Source organism: Mobula birostris, chromosome 6 (assembly GCF_030028105.1).
Source record: "Mobula birostris isolate sMobBir1 chromosome 6, sMobBir1.hap1, whole genome shotgun sequence".
NCBI classification, from domain to species: domain Eukaryota; kingdom Metazoa; phylum Chordata; class Chondrichthyes; order Myliobatiformes; family Myliobatidae; genus Mobula; species Mobula birostris.
Genome location: NC_092375.1, coordinates 180,597,988 through 180,624,744, shown reverse-complemented (window position 1 = coordinate 180,624,744; position 26,757 = coordinate 180,597,988). Strand labels below are relative to the sequence as shown.

The following is a 26,757-nucleotide window of genomic DNA, read 5'->3' as shown; positions in this document are numbered from 1 at the left end:
CATTGGTTGTCCAAATGCTACATAGCGCTCTACTATGCACTATTCAAGGGACAAAGTAGGAGCTAGGTTTTAATGTGTTGATCCAAAAAGTTAAGGAAGATTTGACATTTTATCTCTAGTCTATATTAAGTCATCCACTCTCATTGGGATGAAGTTATAATTCATCCTAAAATTTAACAGTAAGTTGAAAGTACTTTTGCAGTAGTAATAAGTGTTGAATTATACCAAAATTTGATATTGGTATGCTCTTCCTTCCCAAGACAAATAGCTGTTTTGTTGATATTCATTCAGGAGATGCATACGTAATGCTTAGCCATGTGAAGAAGCTGTTTGAAAGCAAATGAATCTGTAGACCTGCAGGAATAATTAGCCTTAAGAATGGCCAAGAAAGAAAAATGAGACAAAGAAAAATACAAAATGCATTCATATTGCAAAGAAGAATGTTTGATATATTTACTAACACTATGAATTTGCAAAGATTCAAATTAATTCAACTACATTCAGCATCTTGCCTAATTCTACTAAAGCAGGATTAGAAATGCCTTGATAAAACCGTACATCGTAGCCTTTTGTTTGGTTCACCCCAATCCATCAACCCACCTGCACACCTCCTGCAAAGCACTGCATGTTACAATGAACTGTTCAAGCTGCTTGGCACATAATTGCGTAAATTATGTTGTTCCTAGCAATTAGCCAAGTTGCAATGCATTTGAGCATGACTGTATGGCTTGCAAGGCTGAGTCATTTCTGACTCTCCACACACAGATCACTGTTACAAACTGTTACTCAGTGAACTGACCTTCATGGCAATAATCATAACCCTGTCCACCTCTGGTGATTCAATAAAACACAGAAAGGTAGCTAATTTTAAGCTTACATTCATCATTAAGGGAGAAAAATCAACTTCCTCCCTCTTACAGGAGGATGATATGGCAACATAACAATTAAAACCATTCATTTGATACCTTGCATGCCTTACTGCATTGGGAAACAAATTCTTAGACATGACTGAAAAGATATGTGATGCCATTGTGCATCCCAAGGAAACAGAAAAGCACAAGCATCAGCTCCTTCATTTACAGTAATATATGAACCCATAAAAACCTCCAGTTTCATTCGGGCTGCTCTTGTTGACAAAGTGTTAAAAAAGGCTTTTGCCATTATAACAGCATAAAGCTAACACCTCAAAGTGTTATCTGCTCAGTCCTTTTAGCAAATTTATTAACACTATTAGTTAGATTACCCCACCTTTTCCATGGTGTGAACCGGTATCAATTATTTAGCCAATTCTATTCTATGTTAATAAAATACCTGCTGATTAAACATATACCAAAGTGTCACTTTGTGCTACACAGAACATTGACACTATTTATTTTAGTTTAAATAAATGCTACAGTCAGAAGCTGGTGCAAGATTGTGATGACAGAAGTTGTGAAAAATAAAAAAAAAATGTATGCACCAAAAGTCCTTGTATTTCTGTGTGAATGTGAATATAGGACAGTGGAAGCAGAACAGAAAATAATACATTCATATCTCACAATTTTGCCACTGTTTAGTGGATCACTTGCAAAATTTAAACAGCAAATGTGTCAATATTTAACCTGACATGAAGCAAAATTGACTACTGTATCTTCTATATTCCACAGCAACTGCAATTCAAAAGTACTTCTCTGGCAGTAAAGCAGTTTAAGGTGCAGAAAAGGTGCCATATTTGTCTCCTTAGGGGTATAGATCACTAACAAAAAAGGAAGCAGTACTTTATTCTTTACCAGACTTCTAAAATGGAAAAAAAGTGTTTGCCTCCCCAGATTTAAATGATTTGACAAAGGACTTCACAACCAAGAAGATAATTCAGAGATATAAACATCTGCGAAGAAATAAAAGGCCGACATTTCAGGCTAAAGATCTTTCTTCAGAAGAAAGAGATTTTGCTGCTGCTTACCGGAAAGCACCGAAGCATTTATTTCCCATCTATTATGGAACAATTAAAGCTTACACCAATAATTCTTGAGATTTTACAATTTATATTATTTTCTATCCCCAGAAATAGGAGAGGATAAAAAAATATTCATAATAGAGTACATTCAAGGATGAATTTTCCTGACCAAGAATCAGAGCCTCAGATTAAGAGATTTTGGCCAACAGAACAAACTAGAAGAAATTTCTTCATCCAGAAAGCAGTGAATTATTAGAATTTTTTTTTATCCAAGATGGCAAAGGATGCTCAGTTACCAAGTTTATTCAAGACAGAAGATCGACAGATTTTTGGTATTAAGGGAATTGGTGGATATTGAGTTGGTAGGGGGAAGTGGCACTGAGTTAAATTAGTGAAAGGAGCCATTTCGTTTACTCCTGATTTTGTTTCTTGAGTTCTCTGTTCAGCATTGCAAAGGATCCAGTTAACTACTTCCTTCAAATGTTTAATTCAGCACTGCAGTTCAGAATATTCAACAGATAAATTTGAAAGGCGCAACATTGATGAATGACTGTCATGCCGATTCTCATCTTTTATAATAGTGAATTACTATTTTTAAATTTTGAAGTCCAAAGATTTTCAAATCTGCATTAAAAAAAATTGGGAGTCGGTAATATTAAAGTGGATCAATGTTCTCATAGCTGTTTGTATATTACATGAAATGATTATACTATTCACTTCAGTTCTTAGTCTGTGGTCTCTGCATTCTATTTTATAATCTAATTGAAAGCACTAATTTACAAATGGTATACATTATATTTTCAATATCTAGTTCATGCTTTCAATTATGCTGATAATTTTCTTGATAAGAACAACCTCTCATATAAATTACTGTTACTTGCTAAACTGAAGACCTGTGGGTTTAATTGTATTACACCAAATGTAAAAAATGAATATCTCACAACCAGACATCAATAAACAATTTTTTCAAAAGAAAAATGGAAAATGTAAAGTTATTAATGGTGCCATTAGTAAGTACAAATCTACATTAAAATCTCTATTTAGTGTAGCAAATCAAACCTGGAAAAACAGGCTGTCTTAATATCAGCGAATGTAAACTACTTCTGCTATCCCTAGTTCAATGATGAGTTGAGGCAACCTGTTATAGGAGGTGTTAATTGGCAAATGCTGTACAAGTCGGGAGCATGTTCCCTGTCGTCCTGGCCCAGCAAGGCTAGGTCATTAAAGTGGAAATGAATTCTTTCAGGCTTCCTTAACCCCTTAAAGGCTCAATTTGCTTCCACTACTCAGATGAAAAACTAAACACTCATTTTATATCACACATTCAATAAACTTTTGAAATAAATTAAGTAGACACCATGATAGCAAATCGGGATAAACATGGTCTGCACATGATGGAAAATATTTCAGGAAGTAAGTGACAGAAAACCTCAACGAAACTCTTCATTCCAGAATTTAAACAACAATTACAAGTCACTATCCACTAGAAAGCCATAGATTATGCAAATTTGTAACCAGAATGTAATTGTCTCAAACAGACTGCAAAATTTTACTAAATATTTCTTATACTATTTACTTCCCATTACATTTTTAGCTGGCTAACCAAGAATTCTAACACTCAAACAACTCTTCCAAATGAGCTTTTTACTCCCAAAATTGAAGCATGCCTTTAGCTGTTCTGTATCTGGGGAATTTCTAACTCAAATCCAGGAACTAGCTGCTAAAATACTGAACTATTATAACCTCTGGGAGGATTCCTTACTTAAACCAGGATGAATCTCTTATCAAGCTTCAATTTAAACAATAAACTAACAGACAGATTCGTAAATGGCAAATGGATACCAGCAAAGAAATAATAACTCTCCTCATACAATACAAATCTCAGACATTTCTGAATATAAATCTTAGTGTTAGCTTATCACTGAACATCTGAAAGGTCTTCCCTGGCCTATTACACCAGTTTCAGGTGGTTTCAGAAACCAACTTTGAAGTCACAGTACACAGCACTTTTCTAAATGTAATCAGGCACGCTAATATGTTAGATTCAATTGGTTGTTTTTGTTCCAATTGTACAATATATCAAGTCACTACCAGAAAGCATTACAAACTATTAAAATACTTAATCTAATTGGCATATCAGTAAGTGCAAAAAAAATTGAGCAATAGTTTAAAAACCAGTAACTTAACAGTTTACAATGAGTTTCTCAATGTCTTTCAGACATGAACAAAAAACAGCTTATGAATCATGCAATATTATACTTATTCGCAGACAATTCCCCTGTAGCTCTTTAACATATTCTGGATCTGACAATTAGTTCAATAGAGGAATACTAAAGTATTCTTCACATGCATGGGATAAGTAACTATAAAAGTAGCCTGAAGCTGCTGCTAGAGTAAATAGTATGAAAATACACCTAAAATATCCGCAATTTTGGGGATATTGTTTTAACTAAGATCAATTTCTAAAGAATATGGGAACTGATAAGAACCAGTCCTCTGAAGACGCCATAGCCCCAGCCCTCTCCTCCCTCCTGTCCCGCCTAGAAAATGATGCCTCATATGCCAGGATGCTCATCAACTTCAACTCGGCGTTTAACACAATCATCCCTCAGAGGCTGGAGGGTAAACTGTCCCTGTTGGGATTCAACACCCCTCTCTGTAACTGGATCTTGGACTTCTTGAAAGAAAGACCACAATCAGTCCGAGTTGGCAGCAAGATCTCAAGTTCCATTACGCTGAACACTGGTACCCTCCCACACCTCAGGGGTGTTGGCTCAGCCCACTGCTGCCTCCGCTGCTGACTCACGATTGCGCTGCCGGATTCAGCTCAAACCGCATCATCAAGTTCATTGATGATACAGTGGTCAGCCTCATTAGCAACAATGATGAGTCAGCATACAGAGAGGAGGTAGACAGGCTTATCAAATGGTGTGAGAACAACCACCTGTGTCTCAATGTGATCAAGACAAAAGAGATGACTGTGGACTTCAGGAAGGCACAGGTCAACCACTCTACATTGCACATCAATGGCTCTGCCATGAAGAGAGTGAAGTGCACAAAGTTCCGTGCTGTGCACATAACTAACAATTTAACCTGGATCCACAACACGTCTTCACTAGACAAAGCAGCACAGCAGTATCTACACTTTCTGAGGATATTGAGGCATGCAAGGCTCCCCACTGCTCCCCCCCCCACCAGCAACCTTCTACAGGAGCACCATCGAGTGTCCTGTCTGGCTACATCTTCGTGTGGTACGGAAGCTGCAATGCATCAGACTGCAACACTCTAGAGGGCAGTAAAACCAGCTGAGAAGATCACCAGGGTCTCCCTCCTCCCAATTGGTGAGATTTAACAGAAGTGCTTCAGACAAAGAGCCTGAAGCATTGCTGAGGATCCCTACCACCCATCTCACAACCTCTCAAATCCACTACCGTCACGAAGGAGGTATAGAAGCATTAGGACTTGGGGCTGCCAGACTCGGTAACAGCCTCTTCCTTCAGGTTGTGAGACTAATGAATACCACCACTGAGGTCTCATCATTTGGACAGCGAGCTGTTTACCTGTGCTGCACACTACATGCATTTTGAATATTTTATTAACTTATTTATGGCAATATTTTGGTTTATATGCTGTGTGTGATATATGTTTTGTGAGCGCACAATGGCCCGAAGGAACATAGTTTCATTTGGTTGTACATATGTACAGTCAGATGACAATAAACTTGAACATGAACTAGAAATTGAATAACTTCTCCTCTGTACCCATTTCATGCGGGCAAACAGGCCTTTCAGCAAAATTTCAGCCAAAGAAATACTAACCAATTTCAGCAGGAACTAATTTTTTTTTTAAATTGTCTTAATGTTAATTTAATAAGAAGATGGGGACACCAACCTGTCCAAGTCCAGGCATACCACCTCCTAGTCGTAAAAGTCTGTCCATTTTTCTGAAAACAAAAACACACAGAAGTAATTAACCATGAAACTTTTAAACTCAATTATCATCTATATAATTCACCTTCAATCTTTCCTTATGTCAAAAATATTGGTGGTAATTACAACACAACATCAGATTTCCTGTTAATTAGCACCACATACTAATTCAAGAACCTGTCTTCCTTGCTAATTAACAGACCCAATTTCACCGCTTTTGTTTTTTTGTTGGGTTATCCCCAATTTCATAACAGTATTTCACAAGTGAAAACCACCTCAAAAGTTCCTACTGATGATCACAATGTTTATACTTGCCACTGAAAATATTAGATGTGGGTTTTTGATTATATAGTTCAATCATATTAAAAAGATTGCCTTTTCCTAACTGAAGCATTCCTTTCAAGTACTAGATATATTACGACAACTTGTACAGTCTGCACAAATAGGAATCGTCACTTTCAAATTAAAAATTGTACATCTAATTAGTAAGCTCTGTGTTAATTAACTTACAGCTTGTCAGTTATCATCAATATTGCATGCAATGATGGTGTGATCAGATAGAAGTCTCAAGATACACAGTCTTAAAGCTTTAATATGGCATTATAAGATTTTGCAGTGCACAAAACAGATTTCTTTCAACATTTCCTAAGGAAGTGTATGTTATCAAAAGAAGCATGTTTATTATTCAAAAATGTTACTGAACACATTGGGTTGGATTGTCCAGATACAGCTTGCAACCAGGACTCATCACCTTAGGCTCATACTTATCTTTTACACTTACGGATGACCAAACGAGTTATTTCTCCATACCCACCAGACAATTTCAAGCAGTGATTGACTAGGTATTTTAAACTGACATTCTGTCCAAACCCCAAAATGATCTGATGACTTTTGCCACCTTTAAATGATTTTTTAATATCTAAGTTATTTAAGTTCCATACAAATAGATTCAAGTAGCTACAAATAATAAAATAAACTCAAGCACTTAGATATTTCCCCCTACTAGATTTGTAACCCTATTAAATTGAATGAGGTGTTCTCTATTTGACTCAAGTACTTCTCAAATCATTTTACTTATTTATCTAATTTTGCTAATTCAATAAATCTAAATCTGCCTTTTATCCACAAGAGTGGCTCCTGGATGAAAGGACTGTCCAAAAGAGTTTGTAAGAATAAGAGGTGGTCTCAGTGATCTGAGCAAGATCGACAAGATTGATGCTGAAAAGCTGTTACCTCTTGTCGGAGGATCTAGAACCCGGGAAAAGGTTCTGAAAGGCTGAAAAAAAAGTTACTCAAGAGGACTGTACACCTATAACTCAGAAAGCCACAGATACTCAGTGGCCACTTTATTAGACCATAAGAACATGAGACATAGCAGCAAAATTAGGCCATTTGGCCCATCAAACCTGTTCCACCATTTATTAGTCCTCTCAACCCTATTCTCCTGCCTTCACCTATAACTATGCCTTCTAGTTCTCTCAAAATGAATGCTAACACTGCATTTGCCTTCCTTACCACCGAGTCAACCTGGAAGTTACTTTTAGAGAATCATGCATGAGGACTCCCAAGTCTCTTTGTACCTCTGATTTTTAAATTTTCTACCCTTTTATGGTCTACACCTTTATTCCTTTTACCACAGTGCATGGCCATACACTTCCCGACACTATATTCCATCTGCCACTTCTTCGCCCATTATTGTAATCTGCCCAAGTCCTACTGCAGATTCCCGAATTCCTCAACTCTATCTGCTCCTCCACCCACCTTCATATCATCCACAAACCTGGCTACAAAGCCATCAATTCCATCATCCAAATCATTGACATTTAAGAAAAGAAGCGTGTCAAAGGTGGCAACCCCTGCAAAACACTGCATCATTGGAAAGCAACCAGGAAAGACCCCCTTTATTCCCACTGTGCCTCCTGCCGGTCAGCAAGCTTCTATCCATGCTAATATGTTTCCTGTAATACCATAGGCATGTATCTTGTTAAACAATCTCATGTATGGCACCTTATCACAAGCCTACTAAAAATCCAAGTGAACAACATCCATTGACTCTCCTTTGGCTATCCTGTTTGTTATTGCCTCAAATAATTCCATCAGATTTTGACAGGCAAGATTTCCCCATAACAAAACCATGCCAGCTTTGGCCTATTTTATCATATGCCTCCAAGTACCACCAGTGGTCTAAGTGGTACTTGGCGGCACATGATAAAATAGCTATTAATACAGGAGTACACCCGCTTGTTAACGTAAATATCTAATCAGCCAATCACATGGCAGCAACTCAATGCATAAATGCATGCAGACACGGTCAAGAGGTTCAGTTGTTGTTCAGACCAAACTTCAGAATGAGGAAGAAATGTGATCTAGATGACTTTGACTGTGGAATGACTTTTGGTGTTAGCAGGGGTGGTTTGAGTAACTCTGAAACTGCTGATCTCCTGTGACTTTCATGTACAACAGTCTCGTTTCAGAAAATGGTGCGAAAAACAAGAAAAAACATCCAGTGAGTGGCAGCACCATGGTGAAAATGCTTTGTAATGAGAGGTTTGGGAATACCCAGACTGGGTCAAGCTAACAGGAATGTGACAGTAATTCAAATAACCACATGTTACAACAGTGGTGTGCAGAATTTTGTGCATCTATGAATGCACAAATCAAACCTTGAAATGGATGTGCTACAGCAGCAGAAAAACACAAACACACAGTATGTATCTAATAATATAGCCACAGAGCGTATATTTTATTGAGATTGATACACTTTTGGACATTGCGACAACCAGGATTAGACCTGAGTCACAAGATCACTTTTGATATCGATTAAATGACAAAACAGGCTTGAGTGAAATGTCTTATTTGTGCACTTTAAAAAGGGCCTTAAAAATAAACATTTTATCGAGAAGACTTCAATAATTTTAAACACAGAATATTCTACCAATCAACAGCTGTTATATTGCAGATCAACTCCTCAATGTACAGTCCCAAGCATGGCTGCGAAAGGCGGAGGATTGGGCAAGGAGCCAGCAACTCCATCTCATAAAAACCCAGTGCTATAGAAATGCCAAAAGAAGCCCCGAAGCCCTCATCCCTGGGAGAGGCAAGATCTTTGTCTAGAACGGGTGCTTCCAACCAGGGGTCCATGAACCTCCTCTGTTAATAGTATAGGGCTCCATGGCATAAAAAGGATAGGGAGCCCTGGTCTAGAAGATGGGCTAAAACTTGGGACAACTTGAAAGACTAGCTCAGGACAGAAAACTCTGGTGAGCTGCTGTTGGGGACCATTGCCCCAGTAGGGGTGATGGAGGTAAGTAAGTACATTGCAAATGAGCAAAAGTATTCTATTTCAGTCATTTTATATCAAGCTGCACAAAATAGCTGTTTTGAAACTGCTAAAGTAAAGATATTAAGGGGAAATTACCAACCATCAGTTTATTTAATTTTCCTGGGGGTTACAATAACCGGACAACCTTTTCGATTTATCCAGCCACTTTTTACTCCCAGAATGCATCTGGAATTATTTAAAACAACTTACATTTGCACACTTAATTTGACAGTTCAGGACCTGCAGTTTATTCCTGAAGTACCAAAATCATGTGTGAATGTGTTTCTGAAACACCAGTTTAACTTACAAAATGCATTCAAGTAACTAAATTAGCACATAGCATACTAACAGTCATTGTTAGTACTAGCTAGTTGACCCAATCCCAGCTGTGCAATAGCAATTTTATATGTATAAATTTCGATTAAAATTTATTTGATAAACCTTTCCCAGAGCACTGCTCAAAGGCAATTATATTTATTTATTAAATAATCAGTAGTTACACCATGTTGGTAGAATTTGAATTTTGCTTTATATCCTTTTGATACAGTTCAGATATTTTTATTTAATAGTGTTTGGCAAAAATCAGTTGTTTTTGTTCAAAAGACGCACCAGTTTTCCATCTCTAATGAATATATAGAGCTCTCTCTGACATTTTCTGTTCCTCAGATCACTACTCTCATCACCACTTCCCTCCAAACAGAACTCAGTTCTTCTAGTTCTCATCTTTCGGCTTACAGTCAGCCGCTTAATCCAGTCATTTCCACCAAATGCAATGAGATCCCACTAGCATCCACATCATCTGCTCCCCATTCCACTGTGCCTTCTACAGGGACCACTACCTCCATTCCTGGTATGCTCACCCCTCACCACATACTCCTCCCTGACCCTTAACATTTTCTCCTGCAACCACAATCGTTCTTACACTCCTCACAAAGCACCATCCTGAGACCTAAACAACCCTTGCAAGTTAGGAAAAGATTCATGTGCTTTCCTTCAACTTTGTCAACTGTATTTGCATACATCTAATTTAGTGGCTTCTGGCTGGCATATAGTCATAGTCATACTTTATTGATCCCGAGGGAAATTGGTTTTCGTTACAGTTGCACCATAAATAATAAATAGTAATAGAACCATAAGTAGTTAAATAGTAATATGTAAATTATGCCAGTAAATTATGAAATAAGTCCAGGAGCAGCCTATTGGCTCAGAGTGTCTGACCCTCCAAGGGAGGACTTGTAAAGTTTGATGGCCACAGGCAGGAATGACTTCCTATCATATCAAGCCAATATGGAAGGGAACTGAAAATTCTTCCACTAATGGGGCTGGAATTGCCTGATTATGCAGGTGAGTGGGCTGTTTGAGAGTTGATGTACTCTGCTCCTTCCACTGCTTGCACGTGTGCTCCTGATGCAAGCTCCTCTACTTTGACTGAGCTTGAGCTCAAAATTCCTGATCCCAAGAGTCAGTAGGATTTTTACATTTCTTCAAGGTGTTTCTTTGAGTGCATCTTTAAACCATTTCCACTATAAACTGTTCCATGACAGAACTTGGTATAAAGCATCTGTTTCAGATATGCAGTATCAGGCAAGTGAGTAAGGTGACCTGCCCAACACAGCCAACAAAGGCCTCAATAATGGGGAATTATAGTCTGAGGAAGGCTGTCAGCATTGGTTTACTGGTCTATCCAGGGAACTTGGGAGAATTTGCAGAGGCAGCATTGGTGATATATTTCCAAAGCCTTTAGGCAGTTAAGTTTCAAATCATACAGGGCAACAGAGATTACTGTTACAAGGTAGATTATAACTTTTATATCAGTCTGAGGTTATGTCATGAAATACCCCTTTTGAAGTAAACCTATTATCAAAGACGTATATGTCACCATATAGTACAGCATATACCCACCTTTGCTGTACCACAAGTACCTAATGCAACGTTACCCAGTCTTGAAAGTGCCAACTCACCATCTATCCAGAGCGAATAAATGGTATTTTGAACAGAGTTAAAAAGCCATGTACTGTTGTGGAGAGAAGATTTTAAATTTCCACGTAACATTTTATGGAAAAGTTTGTCCTTACTGGTTTAATTCTAATTTTACCATTTGCAACTGCTCAAAATAAGTGAGTTTCTTTGTATCTCCACCATAAAATCCTTTCAACATTTCAAACAACTAAATAAAATTCTAAATGCCGTATTTTCCCATTCTAGCAGGCCTTTATTCTCCTAAAGCATTCCTGGCCTCAATGGGTCTTCAACCTGAATGAACAGCAAGTCCCATTCTCCTACTTTTGGATTCAGATAACTTCTGAGATCATGTTCCTCTTATACAAATGTACATTTTGAATAATTACTAGGATCAAGGTGTAATACACAACTACTTCTTTAAACACATACAAAGTTCAAAGTAAATTTATTATCAAAGTATGTATACCAAATACAAGCTCGAGATTCATCTTCTTGCAGACAGCCACAAAACAGAAACACAATAGAATCCACACAAAAAAAACACAATAACCAATTAACATCCAATGTGCAAAAAAGAACAAATTGTGAAAATAATGAAAAATGTAAGCAAATAATAATAGAAAGAACATGAACTGCAGAGACCTCAAAAGAGAGCCCACTGTTGCGGAATTTGTTCAGTACTGAGGTGAGTGAAGCCAGTCCAGGAGTCCGATGGCTGCAGGTCAACAATTGCTCCTGAACCTGACGACATGGGACCCAAGGGTCCTGCACCTCTCACCAAATGGTATTATTGAGGAGAGGGAGGAGTCAAACTGAGGCTGATGCCGAGATGTGAGGCCGCGATGCTTCAAGCCGCACAGAGCAATGAGGCTGACCATCAGACTGCCTCCCACTCTTGGGCCTCAATACTTTAATCTAGCTCAGCACATAAATCGACAGAGTAGAGGAGTTGAACATCGGTTTATTTTCCGCTTTCGGGATTTGACGCTTTATTCTGGCCCAAAGTCTGTTCCAGCAATGTGCGCTCAGCAAATCCTGCAGGAGATTGTGAAATCACTAGTTTGGTTAGACTGTTCAAAAGTGCATCTCTTAAAGGGTAATTACAGACTGTGGATTGCAGTGATCGTAATCCAGAAGTATTCTTAGTAGAATAGCTAGTCATTTTGTGAGCTGCCCACAAAACATCACCAGTGCCATTTTGTCAACACGGTTCTTAACATTCAAATTATATTTCCCTTGACACTGCATTCTGGAATTCAAGACTAATGTCAAATTCAGATGAAATAAATTAGAAGATAGGGATTAAAAGGACCAGAATGTACAGATTTAGCTTGCACCTGTCACATACCAGCAGTCCACACAGATGATCAGTATTTAGCAACTCTGTGGAAACCTGAGAATCATGCACAAACACTGAAATTGTGAATATCTATAGAGGTGACCATCTGGAATTCTTCAACTGTCCTCCAACTTTGGATTCTCCTGGAGTCCAACAGGAAATTCAAGCAATTTGTCCAACACTTCTGGATGCTATTCACTGATCCTGCAACAGGTCAGGATTAACTCAGAAATAGTGAGCACTTATTTGAATGAAGAACTGTAATTAACTTGTTTGTGATTTAATTGGTTTAACATAAATGTATTTAGTTAAATGTTTTCTACTAATGAAGTGTTTTAATTTGAATTTTTTATGATCAATTAGCATTTTTAATTTTATTAGCTTAAATGCTTTTAAACAACCAAAACATTCGCATATTTTCAATGTCTTTTTCAGCCCACAAGTTTTGGGACAAGATTTTATTAGCTGTCAACCCAACTTTCTAAGTTGGGCTGAGATTGCATTTAGAAAGACTTTGTCCTGAACATTACCAATCAGCTTGTAGCTGACTTAAGTGAGGAAATTTGTGCCAGGGAGTAGTTCCACATATAGACAGGTAAACATGAATGCAGGATGTTAACCAGTCCATGCAATCACCATTTGAAAGATATTATAAAATCTGAAGTTTAAAAAAAGTGAACAAGTGGCAAGTGGAATTTAGCTCAGAGAAGTGTGACTTGTTGCAACTTGAAGTTAAACTAGGATTTGCGCAGTAAATGACAGGACCTTGGGCAGTGTTGTAGAGCAGGGACCCAAGGGTACCAGTAAGTAGTTCTCTGAAAGTGGAAACAAAGACAGATAGCTTGGTGAAGAAGGTATTTAGCACATTTGCCTTCACTAGCCAGGGCACACAGAGCAAGAGTTGTTGTGTCATTTTACAACTGTTAAAGCGCAGTGCAGATAGACAATAAGGTCATAAGGCAGAATGTTAAGATTCCATTTTAACCATACTAGGGAGCCGTTAAATAAATTTGTAACAGCAGGATAGAAACTATCTTTGAGCTTCATGCTTTCAGGCTTTTGTATCTTTTACCCATTAGGAGAGTGGAAGAGGGAATGTCCAGGTCGCTCTTGGGATAAGATATTTAGTAATGCTGGCTATTTTATCAGGGCAGCAAAGTGCAGGCAGAGGGGAGGCTAGTTTCTGTGAGATAATGAACTGCAACTCTTTGCAGTTTTTTTGCAGTCTCTTGCAGAGCAGTTGTCATACCAAGCCATGAAGCATTCAATAAGAAATTTCCATAACCTCCTCAAGAAGTAGAGTGCTGGTAGGCTTCCTTGGCATCTATGTAGTTGCACCACATTAGACTGTTGCTGACGCTCACTCCCAACAACTTGAAGCTTTCAACCATCTTGAATCATCACCACCGATGTGCACTTCCTCCCCTCCTAAAATCAATGACCAGCTCTCTTGCTCTGTATGTCCTTCTTGTATTCTGACTCATCATTTTTTGCAATATTGCCCACTACAGTGGTGTCATTTGCAAAATTGCAGATAGAGTTGGAGTAGAATTCGGTCATGCAGTTGTGAACATACTGGGAGTAACGTAGGGGGATGAGGACGCAACCCTGTGAAGCACCTGTGCTGATAATAATTATGGTGGAGATTCTGCTACCTACCCTTACTGATTACAATCTGTTGGTTAGGAAGTCAAGATTCCAATTACAAAGGGAGGTATTGAGACCCAGGTCTAGGAGTTTGGAGATTAGTTTACATGAAATGATAGTATTGAAGTCAGAGCTGTAGTCAATAAACAACAGACTAACATAAGTGGTCTTACTGTCCAGAGGTAAGTGTAGGGCGAGGAAGGTGGCATTTGCCATAGACCAATTCTGAATGTCAGTGACCTCCTTAAAGAAAATGAGAACCTCAAATTAAATCAAGGAGAGGTTAAAAATGTCTGCAAATAACCCCACCAGCTGATCAGTTTACAATACAAGAACAGACAAGGACAAAATCCAGGCCAGCTGCATTCCGCTGGTTAACTCAATGGAACAGTAATCTAAGTTTGCAAAAGTGACTGCAGGTTCAGGAACACGGAAGGATGTTGGGATGGGTGGTAACATTCCAGTCCTCCATTAATCTATTCAGGAATGGATATGCAGTTGGCAATAATGCCCGTCTTGGTTTTGTAGCCCTTTTTAGCAGGTAAGCCCTGCCACAACGGATGGCTGGGTTGGGACTCAATTTTGGATTGGTAATGCCTCTTGGCATCTGAGATAGCTTTAGAAGGGTTGGAGCTCAACTTCTTGTACAAGTCAGGGTCACCTGATTTGACTTTAAATAGGGAGTGGATCTTCCAGTTAATCCATGGTTTCCAGTTTGCGAACAGCCAGATCGTCCTCATAGAACACTTGCTGATAAAGTCCATATCGATGGTGACAGACTCATCTAGGCTGGCTGTTGAGTCTTTGAACATTAAGTATATAGGCCAAATAAAGGCAAACAGTATTAATTTGGGGAGGAAACTTGGTTGGCATGGACAAATTGGGTCACAGGACTTGTTTCTCTGCTGTACCAGTCTACGTCTCTTCTACAGTATAAAAATTCATAATGATTTAATAAATCCAAAAGTTACAACAATTTGGAAGCAATTTTGATTGGGATAAAGACATTTCTCAGTAATCAGACTGAGGAGTTGCAGGATCATTGGCACTGGGAAGCTGTAAATGCAGCATGGCAAGCTTCCATTATTAAATGTAGAAATAAAAATTGAAAATGTTAAAAAAAAATTGACAGTACACTGGAACAAAAAACAGCATTGAGGGAGGAAGTACATGCAAACACAAGATCATATACATATGCACACAGCTTTAATTAAAGATCTGATATTTGATAAAACATATAAAGTTATATTTTGGACATGGGTCTTTGCCAAGGCAGAAATGAGAACTATCCTACTTTCGAACAGTTCTGGGGAGATGGTTACAACTTTATAACAGAGGGACTCCCTCAATTTATGACCTTTGAAGTACAGAGGGGAAATCCATAATTTGACAAAAGAGAAATAATGAAACATGTATTTGGTTCCCTGACAGATTCCTGTTGATGAGATCAAAAAATGTGAAATGATTTGGAATATGAATTTGGATATTCTATGTCTGCCAACACTAACGTATACATCTCTAATAGATCGCAAAAAATTTTAACCTTAGCATCTTGGAATCGATTTCTTGTTCACATCAATAACAAGTTTCTTAACTTATCAGCAAAATACATTTAACAACCAAAGATTGTCTGCATTCAAATTCAAAACACTTTAGGTCATAATCTCAAAAAATGCTAGTGAACGCAGCAGGCCAGGCAGTATCTATAGGAAGACATACAGTCGACATTTCCGGCCGAGACCCTTTGTCAGGATTAAATGAAAGAAGAGATAGTAAGAGATTTGAAAGTATTTTGAAAGATTTGAAAGTAAGATTTCAAATCTCTTACTATCTCTTCTTTCAGTTAGTCTTGACGAAGGGTTTCGGCCTGAAACGTCAACTGTACGTCTTCCTATAGATGCTGCCTGGCCTGCTGCGTTCACTGGCATTTTTTGTGTGTTGCTTGAATTTCCAGCACCTGCAGATTTCCTCGTGTTTGCGTTAGATCATAATCTGGTTTCTTAAAAAGTGTGCAAGTCTATTTCTAAAGATATTTGAAACTTAAGCATCAATAAAATGCATCTAACCAGTGATTTTCCTTTATAACAAGGATTCCCAACCTTTTTTCTGCCATGACCCCTACCATTATCCAAGGGATCCATGGACTCCAGGTTGAGAACCCTTGCTTTATTATCTCCATGTTATCATTCTCAATATTCAGTTCCCCCTTCTGAGGAAATAAAAGCTTTTAAAATGTTCCATGGCTGTTACATAAATATTCCCACTATTAATATCAGAGTTTGGTCATCCAGTTCTATAATGCTCACCTCCTTAAAGAAAAGAAGTGGAGCTGTACTATATTCAAAATGTTTTTATCTATCAAAGAAAAAGCAACACATTCACCACTGACACACTGAGATTACAATCTGTCCAACTACAGAATGTACTGCTATTATTTTTAATACCATTCCAGGTGTACTTCCTAAACCTGCAGCAGTCTCTACCACGGACAAGGGCACCAGATTAATAGGAATAGGAATAAAACCACCAGCAAATTTCTTTGTTGCACAATGTCCTCACTTGGTCTAAGTTGAGAACCGGTGAACCAACTGCAGTGCACCTTCATGTTAAGGACTACACCAATTCATGGTGGAAACTCACCATCAGGATACTAAAAGCCATCAGGGATTGGCAAGAAATGGTAGCTCAATGGATCACAAATCCCATAATCAAATGTTCAGAATCAGAATTAAGTTTAATATCATTGGCATTTGTCATGCTGTTGACTTTGCAGCAGCAGCATAATGCAATAACTTTGAGAAAGAACTGAATTAAACTATATATTAAATAGTGAAATTAAATAAATAGTGCAAAAATTGAACTTTTAAAAAGTAGTGAGGCAGTGTTCATGGGTTTAATGTCCATTCAGAAATCAGATGGCAGAGAGGAAGAAGCTGTTCCTGATCACTGAGCGCGTGTCTTTATGCTTCTGTATCTTCTTCCTGATGATAGCAAAGAGAACAAGGTATGACCAGGGTGATGAAGGTCCTTAATGATGGATGCCACCTTTTTGAAGATGTCCTGGATACTACGGAGGCTAACGCTCATGATGGAGCTAAGTTTATAACTCTCTGCAGCTAACTTCAATCCTATGCAGTAGCAACACCCCCCCCATACCTAATGGTGATGCAGCCAGATAGAATGCTCTCCACAGTACATCTGCAGAAATTTGAGTGTTTTTTGGAGAAATACCAAACCTTCTCAAATTCCAAATGAAATATAACTGCTGTCATGCCTTCTTTGCAGCTGCATGGATATGTTGGGCCTAGGTTAGATCCTCAGAGATACTGACACCCAGAAATTTGAAATCACCCACTCTTTCCTCTTCTGATCCTTCTATGAGGTCTGGTGTGAATTTCCTTTTCTGAAGTCCACAATCAGTTCTTTGATCTTACTGACTTTGAGTGCAAGGCCGTTTTGCTACACCACTCAACTAGCTAATACATCTCACTCCTATGCATCCTCTCGTCACCGTCTGAAATTCTGCCAACAATGCTTGTAGAATCAGTAAATTTATAGATGGCATTTGAGCTGTGCCTAACCACACAGTCATGGGTGTAGAGAGAGCAGAACAGTGGGGTAAGCACACATCTGAGGTGTGCTAAATGTTAAAATACCAAGCATAGTACTTAACCACTGGTAATTTATTAAATTACTATACCTTTTACAGTGAATGATTATTCAATGTGTAAAAGTACTGTATAATTCAGATAGCATTATTTCTACATCTTGGCATCCAAGGATTGAAAAAGAATACAGTTTGTAAGTATTACAACAAAAAAAACTCCAAATTAAAACTGCAGAATTTCAAGTGAAATTATTCGGAAACATACAATTAAGTAATAAATCTCTTTTCTGCTACATTGTTGACACTATTTATAAACCTAAAAACAGTTGCTCGCAAATTATTTTGTGGTTGGAATTTCAAAACTGCTGGTTTTTCAAAGACAGTTCACACAGTAATCTGGATGTCTGTCACTATGCTGAAGGTGTCATGCTTTATTTAGAATTCAAGGCTGCCAGTTTATCGAGGCTAAATCCCATTGTGCAGGCTTGTTTATCATAATAGAGTTCTGGAATTCAAAGGCTGGAGGATAAACAAGTTATGTGTAAAAATCAGAACAAGCAAGATCATCAATAACAGATATTATAACTCAAAAATGGTCTTGATCTTTACATAGCACGTAATTCTCCTGGAATTGCTTTCTGTAGAATCTTTCAAGTAGTTTGTACTGCCAACAGTTTGGCCAACTCCATTTACCTTCAAAGCTAGCTCATCTTGGCAATTCTGCTCACGGTTCACCTGCGTTTAAAGCAACAGCATTTGCGATCATGCCTTTCCTCAGGTACTCAAATGTGAGAAAGGAGTCTAAATATATCTGAAATCAGGGCGTAACACTCACAATGTAGATGAAGAATATTTGTAGATGACCAAATCTAGCTCGAAAAAGAAATAACTTTGGTCAGAAAACATAAGGGCCTCTTCTCTTCATGCAATCCCATCATCCTAACCAGATTGCCATTTGGCCCTACTACATCTGCATTGGATTTAACGAACATGACTGCAATGAGAAGATTTCTCAATCAAGAGCAGGGAAATCCAAGAGTACACGCTGCCTGACTGGAGCCCGAGGAGCCTAACATTCAACAGTGGTATCCGGAACTTTACTAAATAGAAAGGAGCAATATTGTAGCATAGTGGTTGGCATAACAGTAATAAATGCCAGCAACCCATGTTCAATTCTGCCACTGTCAGTAAGGAGTCTGTACGTTCTCCCTGCGACCGAGTGGCCCTCCTCCAGGTGCTCTGGTTCCCTCTTATATTCCAAAGACATACATGTTAGTAGGTTAATCGGTCACAAGAATGTAAATGGATGGCGTGGGCTCACTGAAAAATAACTAAAAGTGAAAACTGCACTATGGTCTTCACTCGCATTGAGAGTCGCACAAATCTCTGGATAGAAATACCCATACTGGCTTATTCCAAATATCATCGCCCATTATTTCGAGGCCTGCTTTTCCTAAAACTCTCCTCTCCCAGGCCCATACAAAATCTCTGACTCAGCCAAAAACAACCCATAACATCCAATCTACCCATTAAGTTAACTGCACAGTTCAAATCCAGTACCACCTGAAGTTCCTCCTCAAAGTTTCAATCCTGTAACTTGTTTCTACCTATAGCAACCAATAAAACTTGACATCAGTGGAATCAATTGAGAGATTTATAAGCAACTCCATGCAGCTCTGAATATTCAAGAAATGTTTAAAATTCAATGCAGTCATTATAGGGGTTGGTCTTCATGTTGTTTGCTAAAGCCATCACAAGGATTCTGCTGAACTGCCTCTTCCCCATGGACAAAGACCAAATTCCTGAACTGCAGTACAGCTTCAGTGTACAATGGATATAACATTGACGTCATCCCCAGGCAAACTATAGGGAGACAGCATTGTAGTCAATACATAGTCTTTCTCAAAACAAGAAAGCTTTCACATTTATTAACTGAGGGAGATTTCAGAGAACCTGCTGCATATTTGACTATGCTCAAAAATGCACGAGAATACTACATCTACCATACAATAATGTACAAGTCTACGGTTCCAACCAACTTCATCAAGCTCCATCACATTACCATCAACATAAACATTCTACACACACAACATACCACACTCCTCCAAAGTAAACCCAAAGTGCATCATTTCCTAAAAACGATATACCCACCAGAAATGGTTCAGAATGGCAAAGGGCTCAGAATGTAAAGTAATGTAAATTTTATTATCAAAGTACATATATGTCACCATATATATTACCCTGAGATTCATTTTCTTGTGGGCATATTCAATAAAACTGTAGAATAAAAACCATAACCGAATCAATGAAAGACCAGCCAACTACGGCATTCAACCAGAGTGTCAAACACACCAAACTGTGCAAATAGGAATAGAAACTCTGTGTCATAGGAAGTCATTCCTGCCTGTGGCCATCAAACTTTACAACTCCTCCCTTGGTGGGGTCAGACACCCTGAGCCAATAGGCTGGTCCTGGACTTATTTCATAATTTACTGGCATAACTTACATATTACTATTTAACTATTTATGGTTCTATTACTATTTATTATTTATGGTGCAACTGTAACGAAAACCAATTTCCCCCGGGATCAGTAAAGTATGACTATGACTAAAATACAAAAGAAGCAATAATAATAATAAATAAATAAGCATAAATATCAAGACCATGAGGTGAAGAGTCATTGAAAGCAGTCCATTGGGGCCGGCTGGTGGCGCAACGACTTCGGCACCAGACCCGGGAGCGGAGGTTCCCAGGTTCGAAACCAGTCAGGTCCGTTCCCAAGTACACTTCCCATCCGTGTCAGGTAGAGTGTCGAGATCACAACTCAACCTCATAAAATAAAGGAAAAATACTGCGAAAATGTCTGTGTGAGGAGTGGCGCGCCACACAGTCTCTCTATGCCTTGTAAAAGCCATGAAAAAGACATAATCACGGACGCACGCACACGCACAGACGCGCATGCACACACACGCAGATGCACACGCACAGACTCGCACTAACGCAGGCACATGCCAAAAAAAAGAAGAAAGTTAGTCCATTGGTTGTGGAAACATTTCAGTGATAGGGCAAGTGAAGTTGAGTGAAGTTATCCTCTGGTTTAAGAACCTGATGGCTGAGGGGTAGTAACTGTTCCTGAACCTGATGGTAAGAGTCCAGAAGCTCTCGTACCTTCTTCCTGATGGCAGCAGCAAGAAGAGAGCAAGTTGGGGTCTTGGGGAGGGGCCTGATGATGGATGCTGCTTTCCTGAGACAGTGTTTCATGTAGATGCACTCAATGGTTGGGAGGACTTTAACCGCGATGGACTAGACTGCATCCACTACTTTTTGTAGGATTTTAGAGTAGGCAACCTTAATGGTTAGCAAGTACGCAACACTTGGCCAACTCCATTAAGCAGGTCAAATCCTGAAGGAGAATTGCCTAGATTGGTTCTGCAGCACGTAAAGAGGAAAGTAACACTAGGGTTAAAAACAATGAACTCATCTTCACAACAGTGACAAATCCCCAATTCTTGTAAGCAAATTCTCATTTTCACACTGACAGCACCATTCGTTGGGTGGTGAGGCATTACAGGAATATAACTAACACAGATTCAAAACAATTCCAAATATATCCAACAGTTACTACAGACTATTAGCAAAAAGAGAAATATACACCACCACAATCCATTGCTGCTTGGTCCAGCATATCCTTCAGTCTATCCTTACCATCAAATTGGAGATGGGCATGCCAGGGGCAGTACTGGCATATCCAAGAAAGAGGCACCAGACTAATAATGCTGTAACACAGAACCCCAAACAATAGAAATATTATGCCAGAGGCAGAACTAAACAACCCCACAACCAACAGATCAAATCAAAGAGCTAAAGTTTCACCACACCTAGTCAAGATTAAGAGTGGATAATTAAACATCTAATTAAAAAAAGGCTCCAAAAACATCCTCAGTAGTGACATTGTCCGAGGAATATGAAGTCAGATGCATTACAACCACGTTCGTCGAGATGTGCAGAGTGAGTAATTTATCTCAGCTTCTTCCAAAGGCCCACTCATCAAAGAAGCCAGTCATGAGGCAGTTTCACTCAGTTTAGACCACAAGACATAGGCGCAGAATCGGGCCATTCAGCCCATCATGTCCGCTCTGCCATTCCATCATGGCTGATTTATTATCTCTCTCAACCCCATTCCTTCTCACTGTAATCTTTGACACCTCTACTACTCAAGAACCTACCAAATCTCCGGTATAAATATTCCCAGTGACTTGGCCTCCACAGCCATCCAATGCAATGCAATGAATTCCACAGATTCACTACCCCCTGGCTAAAGAAACTCCTCCTCATCTGTTCTAAATGGATGTCCCTCTATTCTGAGACTGTGCCCTCTGGTTCTAGACTCATCCACTATAGAAAACATTCTCTCCATATCCACACTACCTAGGCCTTTCGATATTCCATAGGGTTCAATGAGATCCCCCCCACCCTCATACTTCTGAACTCCAGCAAGTAGAGGAGGGAGGAGGGGAAAGAGGCTAGCTGGAAGGTGATAGGTGAAGCCAACTGAGTGGGAAAGGTCAAGGGCTGGAGAAGAAAGAATCTGATATGACAGGAGAGTGGACCACTGGAGAAAAGGAAGGAGGGGACCCAGGGGAAGTAAGAGGCAAGAAGTGAAAGGTCACGAATGATATTAAGATTGAGGATCAGCCGTGAAGGAGTATATGGCCTGCTCCTATTCTGTAACCTCTTTATGTCAATCTTCCAATCTGCATCAGGAAATTTCACAAGCGTACCTAGTCCTTCATCCTAGTCATTTATCGTCAGGTTATTCACTGGATCCGAATACAAATTCTCTACCCAACAACTGTGGATTCTATCACACACATGAACTGCAGCTCACAGCTGTTCATTGACAAATTACAAAAGGCAATGTGAAAGCAACAATCAGGGCTGGCTTCATCTATGACCATATTTCCCAAATGAATAAGTTATCACTGAGGGACACTCACAACACGCTGGAGGAACTCAGCAGGTCGGGCAGCATCCGTGGAAAAGATCGGTTGATATTTCAGGCCGGAACCCTTCGTCAGGACTGTAGAAGGAAGGGGCAGAGGCCCTATAAAGAAGGTGGGGGGAGGGTGGGAAGGAGAAGGCTGGTAGGTTCCAGGTGAAAAACCAGTAAGGGGAAAGATAAAGGGGTGGGGGAGGGGTAGCAGGGAGTTGATAGGCAGGAAAGTTGAAGAAAGAATAGGGGAAAACACAATGGGTAGTAGAAGGAGGCAGAACCATGAGGGAGGTGATAGGCAGCTGGGGGAGGGGGCAGAGTGACATAGGGATAGAGGAAGGAAGGGGGAGGGAATTACCAGAAGTTGGAGAATTCTATGTTCATACCAAGGGGCTGGAGACTACCTAGACGGTATTAAGGTGTTGCTCCTCCAACCTGAGTTTAGCCTCATCATGGCAGTAGAGGAGGCCATGTATGGACATATCCAAATGGGAATGGGAAGCAGAGTTGAAGTGGGTGGCAACTGGGAGATCCTGTCTGTTGCAGCGGACGGAGCAGAGGTACTCGACATTGAATTCTCCAACTTCCAGTAAACATAGAATTCTCCAACTTCTGGTAATTCCCTCCCCCTCCCTTTCTCTATCCCTACGTCACTCAGCCCCCTCCCCCAGCTGCCTATCACCTTCCTCATGGTTCCACCTCCTTCTACTACCCATTGTGTTTTCCCCTATTCCTTCTTCACCTTTCCTGCCTATCCCCTCCCTGCTTCCCCTCCCCCACCCCTTTATCTTTCCCCTTACTGGTTTTTCACCTGGAACCTACCAGCCTTCTCCTTCCTACCCTCCTCCCACCTTCCTTATAGGGCCTCTGCCCCTTCCATCTACAGTCCTGATGAAGGGTTCCGGCCTGAAACATCGACCGATCTTTTCCACGGATACTGCCCGATCTGCTGAGTTCCTCCAGCGTGTTGTGAGTGTTGCTTTGACCCCAGCATCTGCAGAGTATTTTGTGTTTACATATCACTGAGGGACAAGGTTTAAAGGTAAAGATATGGAAGAGAGTAAGGAAGAACTTGTAAACCAGAAAATGACAGCAATGCTTGGCCATGAGTTAATATCGGTCAGCAAAAACAAGGCTGACACACGAATAGGACTTTGTGCAATTTGGGATGGGAATGGAGTGTTACGGCAAGCTCAGTATTATGGTAGTCCTTGGTACAGCTCTAAAGATAATGATGCAGAAATTACCACCAAAGTTTTGAATTAAAACAGTTGGGACACTAGGTGGTGTCGAAAATTGCTCTGTAAAGTTATTTTCAAGCTACCTTATCCCTCATCTTCTACTTGTCATACAAATCTTCAAGACCCAATATTCCACAAGCTTGCTTCCCTCATCAAAGCCCTCCCTGAACTTCAAGACAGTTAAAAATTAACTATTATGTCTCCTTAGAAGAAGCAGCGGTCCTCCTTAGGGTCATACTTTGGTTTTTAAATCTATATTCCTCCACGGGTACTGAATTGTTACAACTTAGCTTCGTCAACGCGCCCTGTCCACTATCACCGTTAAACTCTGCTGATAGATGCCACTGCCAGTCTTTTGCTGCCCCGAACTGCAGCCGCTCATTCAGCTGTGCTTGACCTACGATCATCTGAGTAACACTTCCTCTAACCCCACTCCCGACTCCCTCATCAACCTTCACCATCCCTCCGAGCTCCCGGCGCCTTCTGTGATTTAAAATCTCGTTAGTGATGGTATTTCAGCTTGCAGACACAGCAGTGTTACATCACGCAGTCTGAGATGCCTGTGTACAAGCCCGAGTCAGTAAGCAGGAGGCGGCGGGGACTCACTCGCCTCCAGTCCCAGTGAGTAGCTCCCTGGGCCCCGAGCCATGCTCGGCACCAACTCCCCCAGAACTCATTTCAAGCAAGTTCAGTCGTAAATACCACTCAGCCTCAACTCCCGCCTTCCCCTGGCCCCTCGAATCCAGGCCGCACAGTATTTTTCATTTAACGTAGAATTAGATGCATTAAACTCACCACACACGCTCGGTGGGGCCTCGCCAATGAATCAGCCGAACTTGGTGCTCACTCTGCTTCCGGGCCAAGTGATCATATCCGCTTTCACCAGATGTGACTCAACCTGTGGAGACAAAGCAGAGGGTCTACAGCTGTTGAAAAACGTGAAACAAAACTATTAAGTGCTGGATTCACGCAGGTAACATCCGAAGAGAGGGCATTTGTGCCCCTTTCAGCAGTCTGTCAGTGGCCTTAAGGTGGTAGATGATACAGTTAAGAATGCTATCAGTTTAGCAAACCGCTTGTGCCCTGACCAGAATCTTTAGTTTAACTCAGCCATTGTGCTATGACTTCATCCACTTAGTACTGCTCTACGTTGGAGCAGCCGAAAATACTCCAAAAGGAATGAAACAAAATGTTAAAAATCTGAAATACAAAAACAAATCCCTTGACAGATTCCGCAGGCTAGTCAGCATCCATGGTGAGAGAAACAAAGAAGCGAGCCTGACGAACTGGGATAAGTGCTGTGTATGAAAAGACGTGTACATATCCAGGATAATTTTTTTTTCGGTCATCAGTTCTTGCTGATGACCTTTCTCAAGAATTTCAGTAGATTGTCCAAAGCGGAGTTTGGTCAGCTGGTATGCTGCAAAAGCCAAAGGTCAGCACCACGTCCAAAAGCATTAATAAAATATATCCTTCAAAGCCTCCACAATATGGTTTGTCTTCTATTTACAGTGACTGAATTAATAATTTGCCACTAAAGTCAAGACCACCATTTTGAAAATGTAGCTTTTTTTAATCTTAAGGCTCAAATGCTAAATTAAACATTTAAGTATTGAATTCATGCTTTAATATTTAAAATGCCTACCAAAACATAATTCTATTATCAAACCTTCCCTCTGTTGGTGGTACTATCTTATTTCAATTATATATTCACAAATTTCTTCACTTTCACATCAGAATTGGCATGTTTCAGTTTCCCAAATTCCACAATTTTAGTTGTATATTATTAATATAAAATCAAAACATTACATAAAATAGGAACAAAATAAATGGTTTGAAAAACATTTAGTATATCAATAATGCCTTTCATGTTCCATTTCATCAAAAGATGAAACAACCAGCTTTTTTAAAAATATATTAAACTTCTACACTAAGTACATATTTCTATGGAGGCTATCTTTGATCATGTTTTTCATACAGTTCTCTTTCAAGTTTTACACTAAGCTAAATAGTTACAATTTATTTGATGATTATATTTTTCTGTTTCTTAACTATTTCTTTGATAAGTTACATAGAAATTTTAAATGTGTTTAGTCTCTTTGCAATATATGAATATTACATGCAAATTGGTCCCTCAACCACTTTGCTCACTGTTCTCTTAATTTTTTTAGTAACTTGTTGCAAACATTGTTCCTGGCATTTCAAACTCAGTGGTCTTATTTTCCAGAGAAACTGTTGAGCGCAAGCTAACTTGTTACAACATCCCACTATTCCCAGAACAACTTCACACATGGCTGTGAAATACTTTTATTTATTTATTGGGATACAGTGCTCAGTAGTTCCCTTGAGCCACACTGCCTGGAAATCCCCCAATTTAGTTTAGCCTAATCACAGGACAATTTACAATGACCAATTAACCAGTATGTCTTTGGACTGTGGGAGGAAACTGGAGTACCCGGAGGAAATCCACGTGGTCACAGGGAGAATGTACAGACTCCTTATAGGCAGTGGCGGGATTTGAACCAAGGTCGCCTGTGCTGTAAAGTGTTGTGCTAACCACTGTGCTATGGTATTATATGTCAAAGCTTCAGCTCAGTGAAAAATAAATGCAATGTGCTTAGCACACTAAAAAATCTGCACCAGCTAGCTAGGAATGTATAATTCTATGGAAGCCTGCAACCCTCCTCCCATTCCAGCTTTAATGATTTAGTTCTGGCGGCTGTATGGAAAATCAATTTCTCTAATGCAGAATTTAATTGAAACAACTCCAAGGAAAATGG

General features: G+C 39.6%; 1 protein-coding gene across 1 annotated transcript in view; it reads right to left on the bottom strand.

Annotated features, from left to right (window-relative positions):
* psmd14 (proteasome 26S subunit, non-ATPase 14) overlaps positions 1-24,862 on the bottom strand; it is a 96,267-nt gene extending 71,405 nt beyond the window's left edge. The window contains exons 1-2 of the mRNA XM_072262023.1: positions 24,773-24,862; positions 5,828-5,879 (exon numbers count right to left, since the gene is read on the bottom strand). Coding sequence (XP_072118124.1) covers positions 5,828-5,875 — 48 coding nt within the window. The 5' untranslated portion in view covers positions 5,876-5,879; positions 24,773-24,862. The remainder of the gene's footprint in view (positions 1-5,827; positions 5,880-24,772) is intronic.
* Between the last annotated feature and the right edge of the window lie 1,895 nt (positions 24,863-26,757).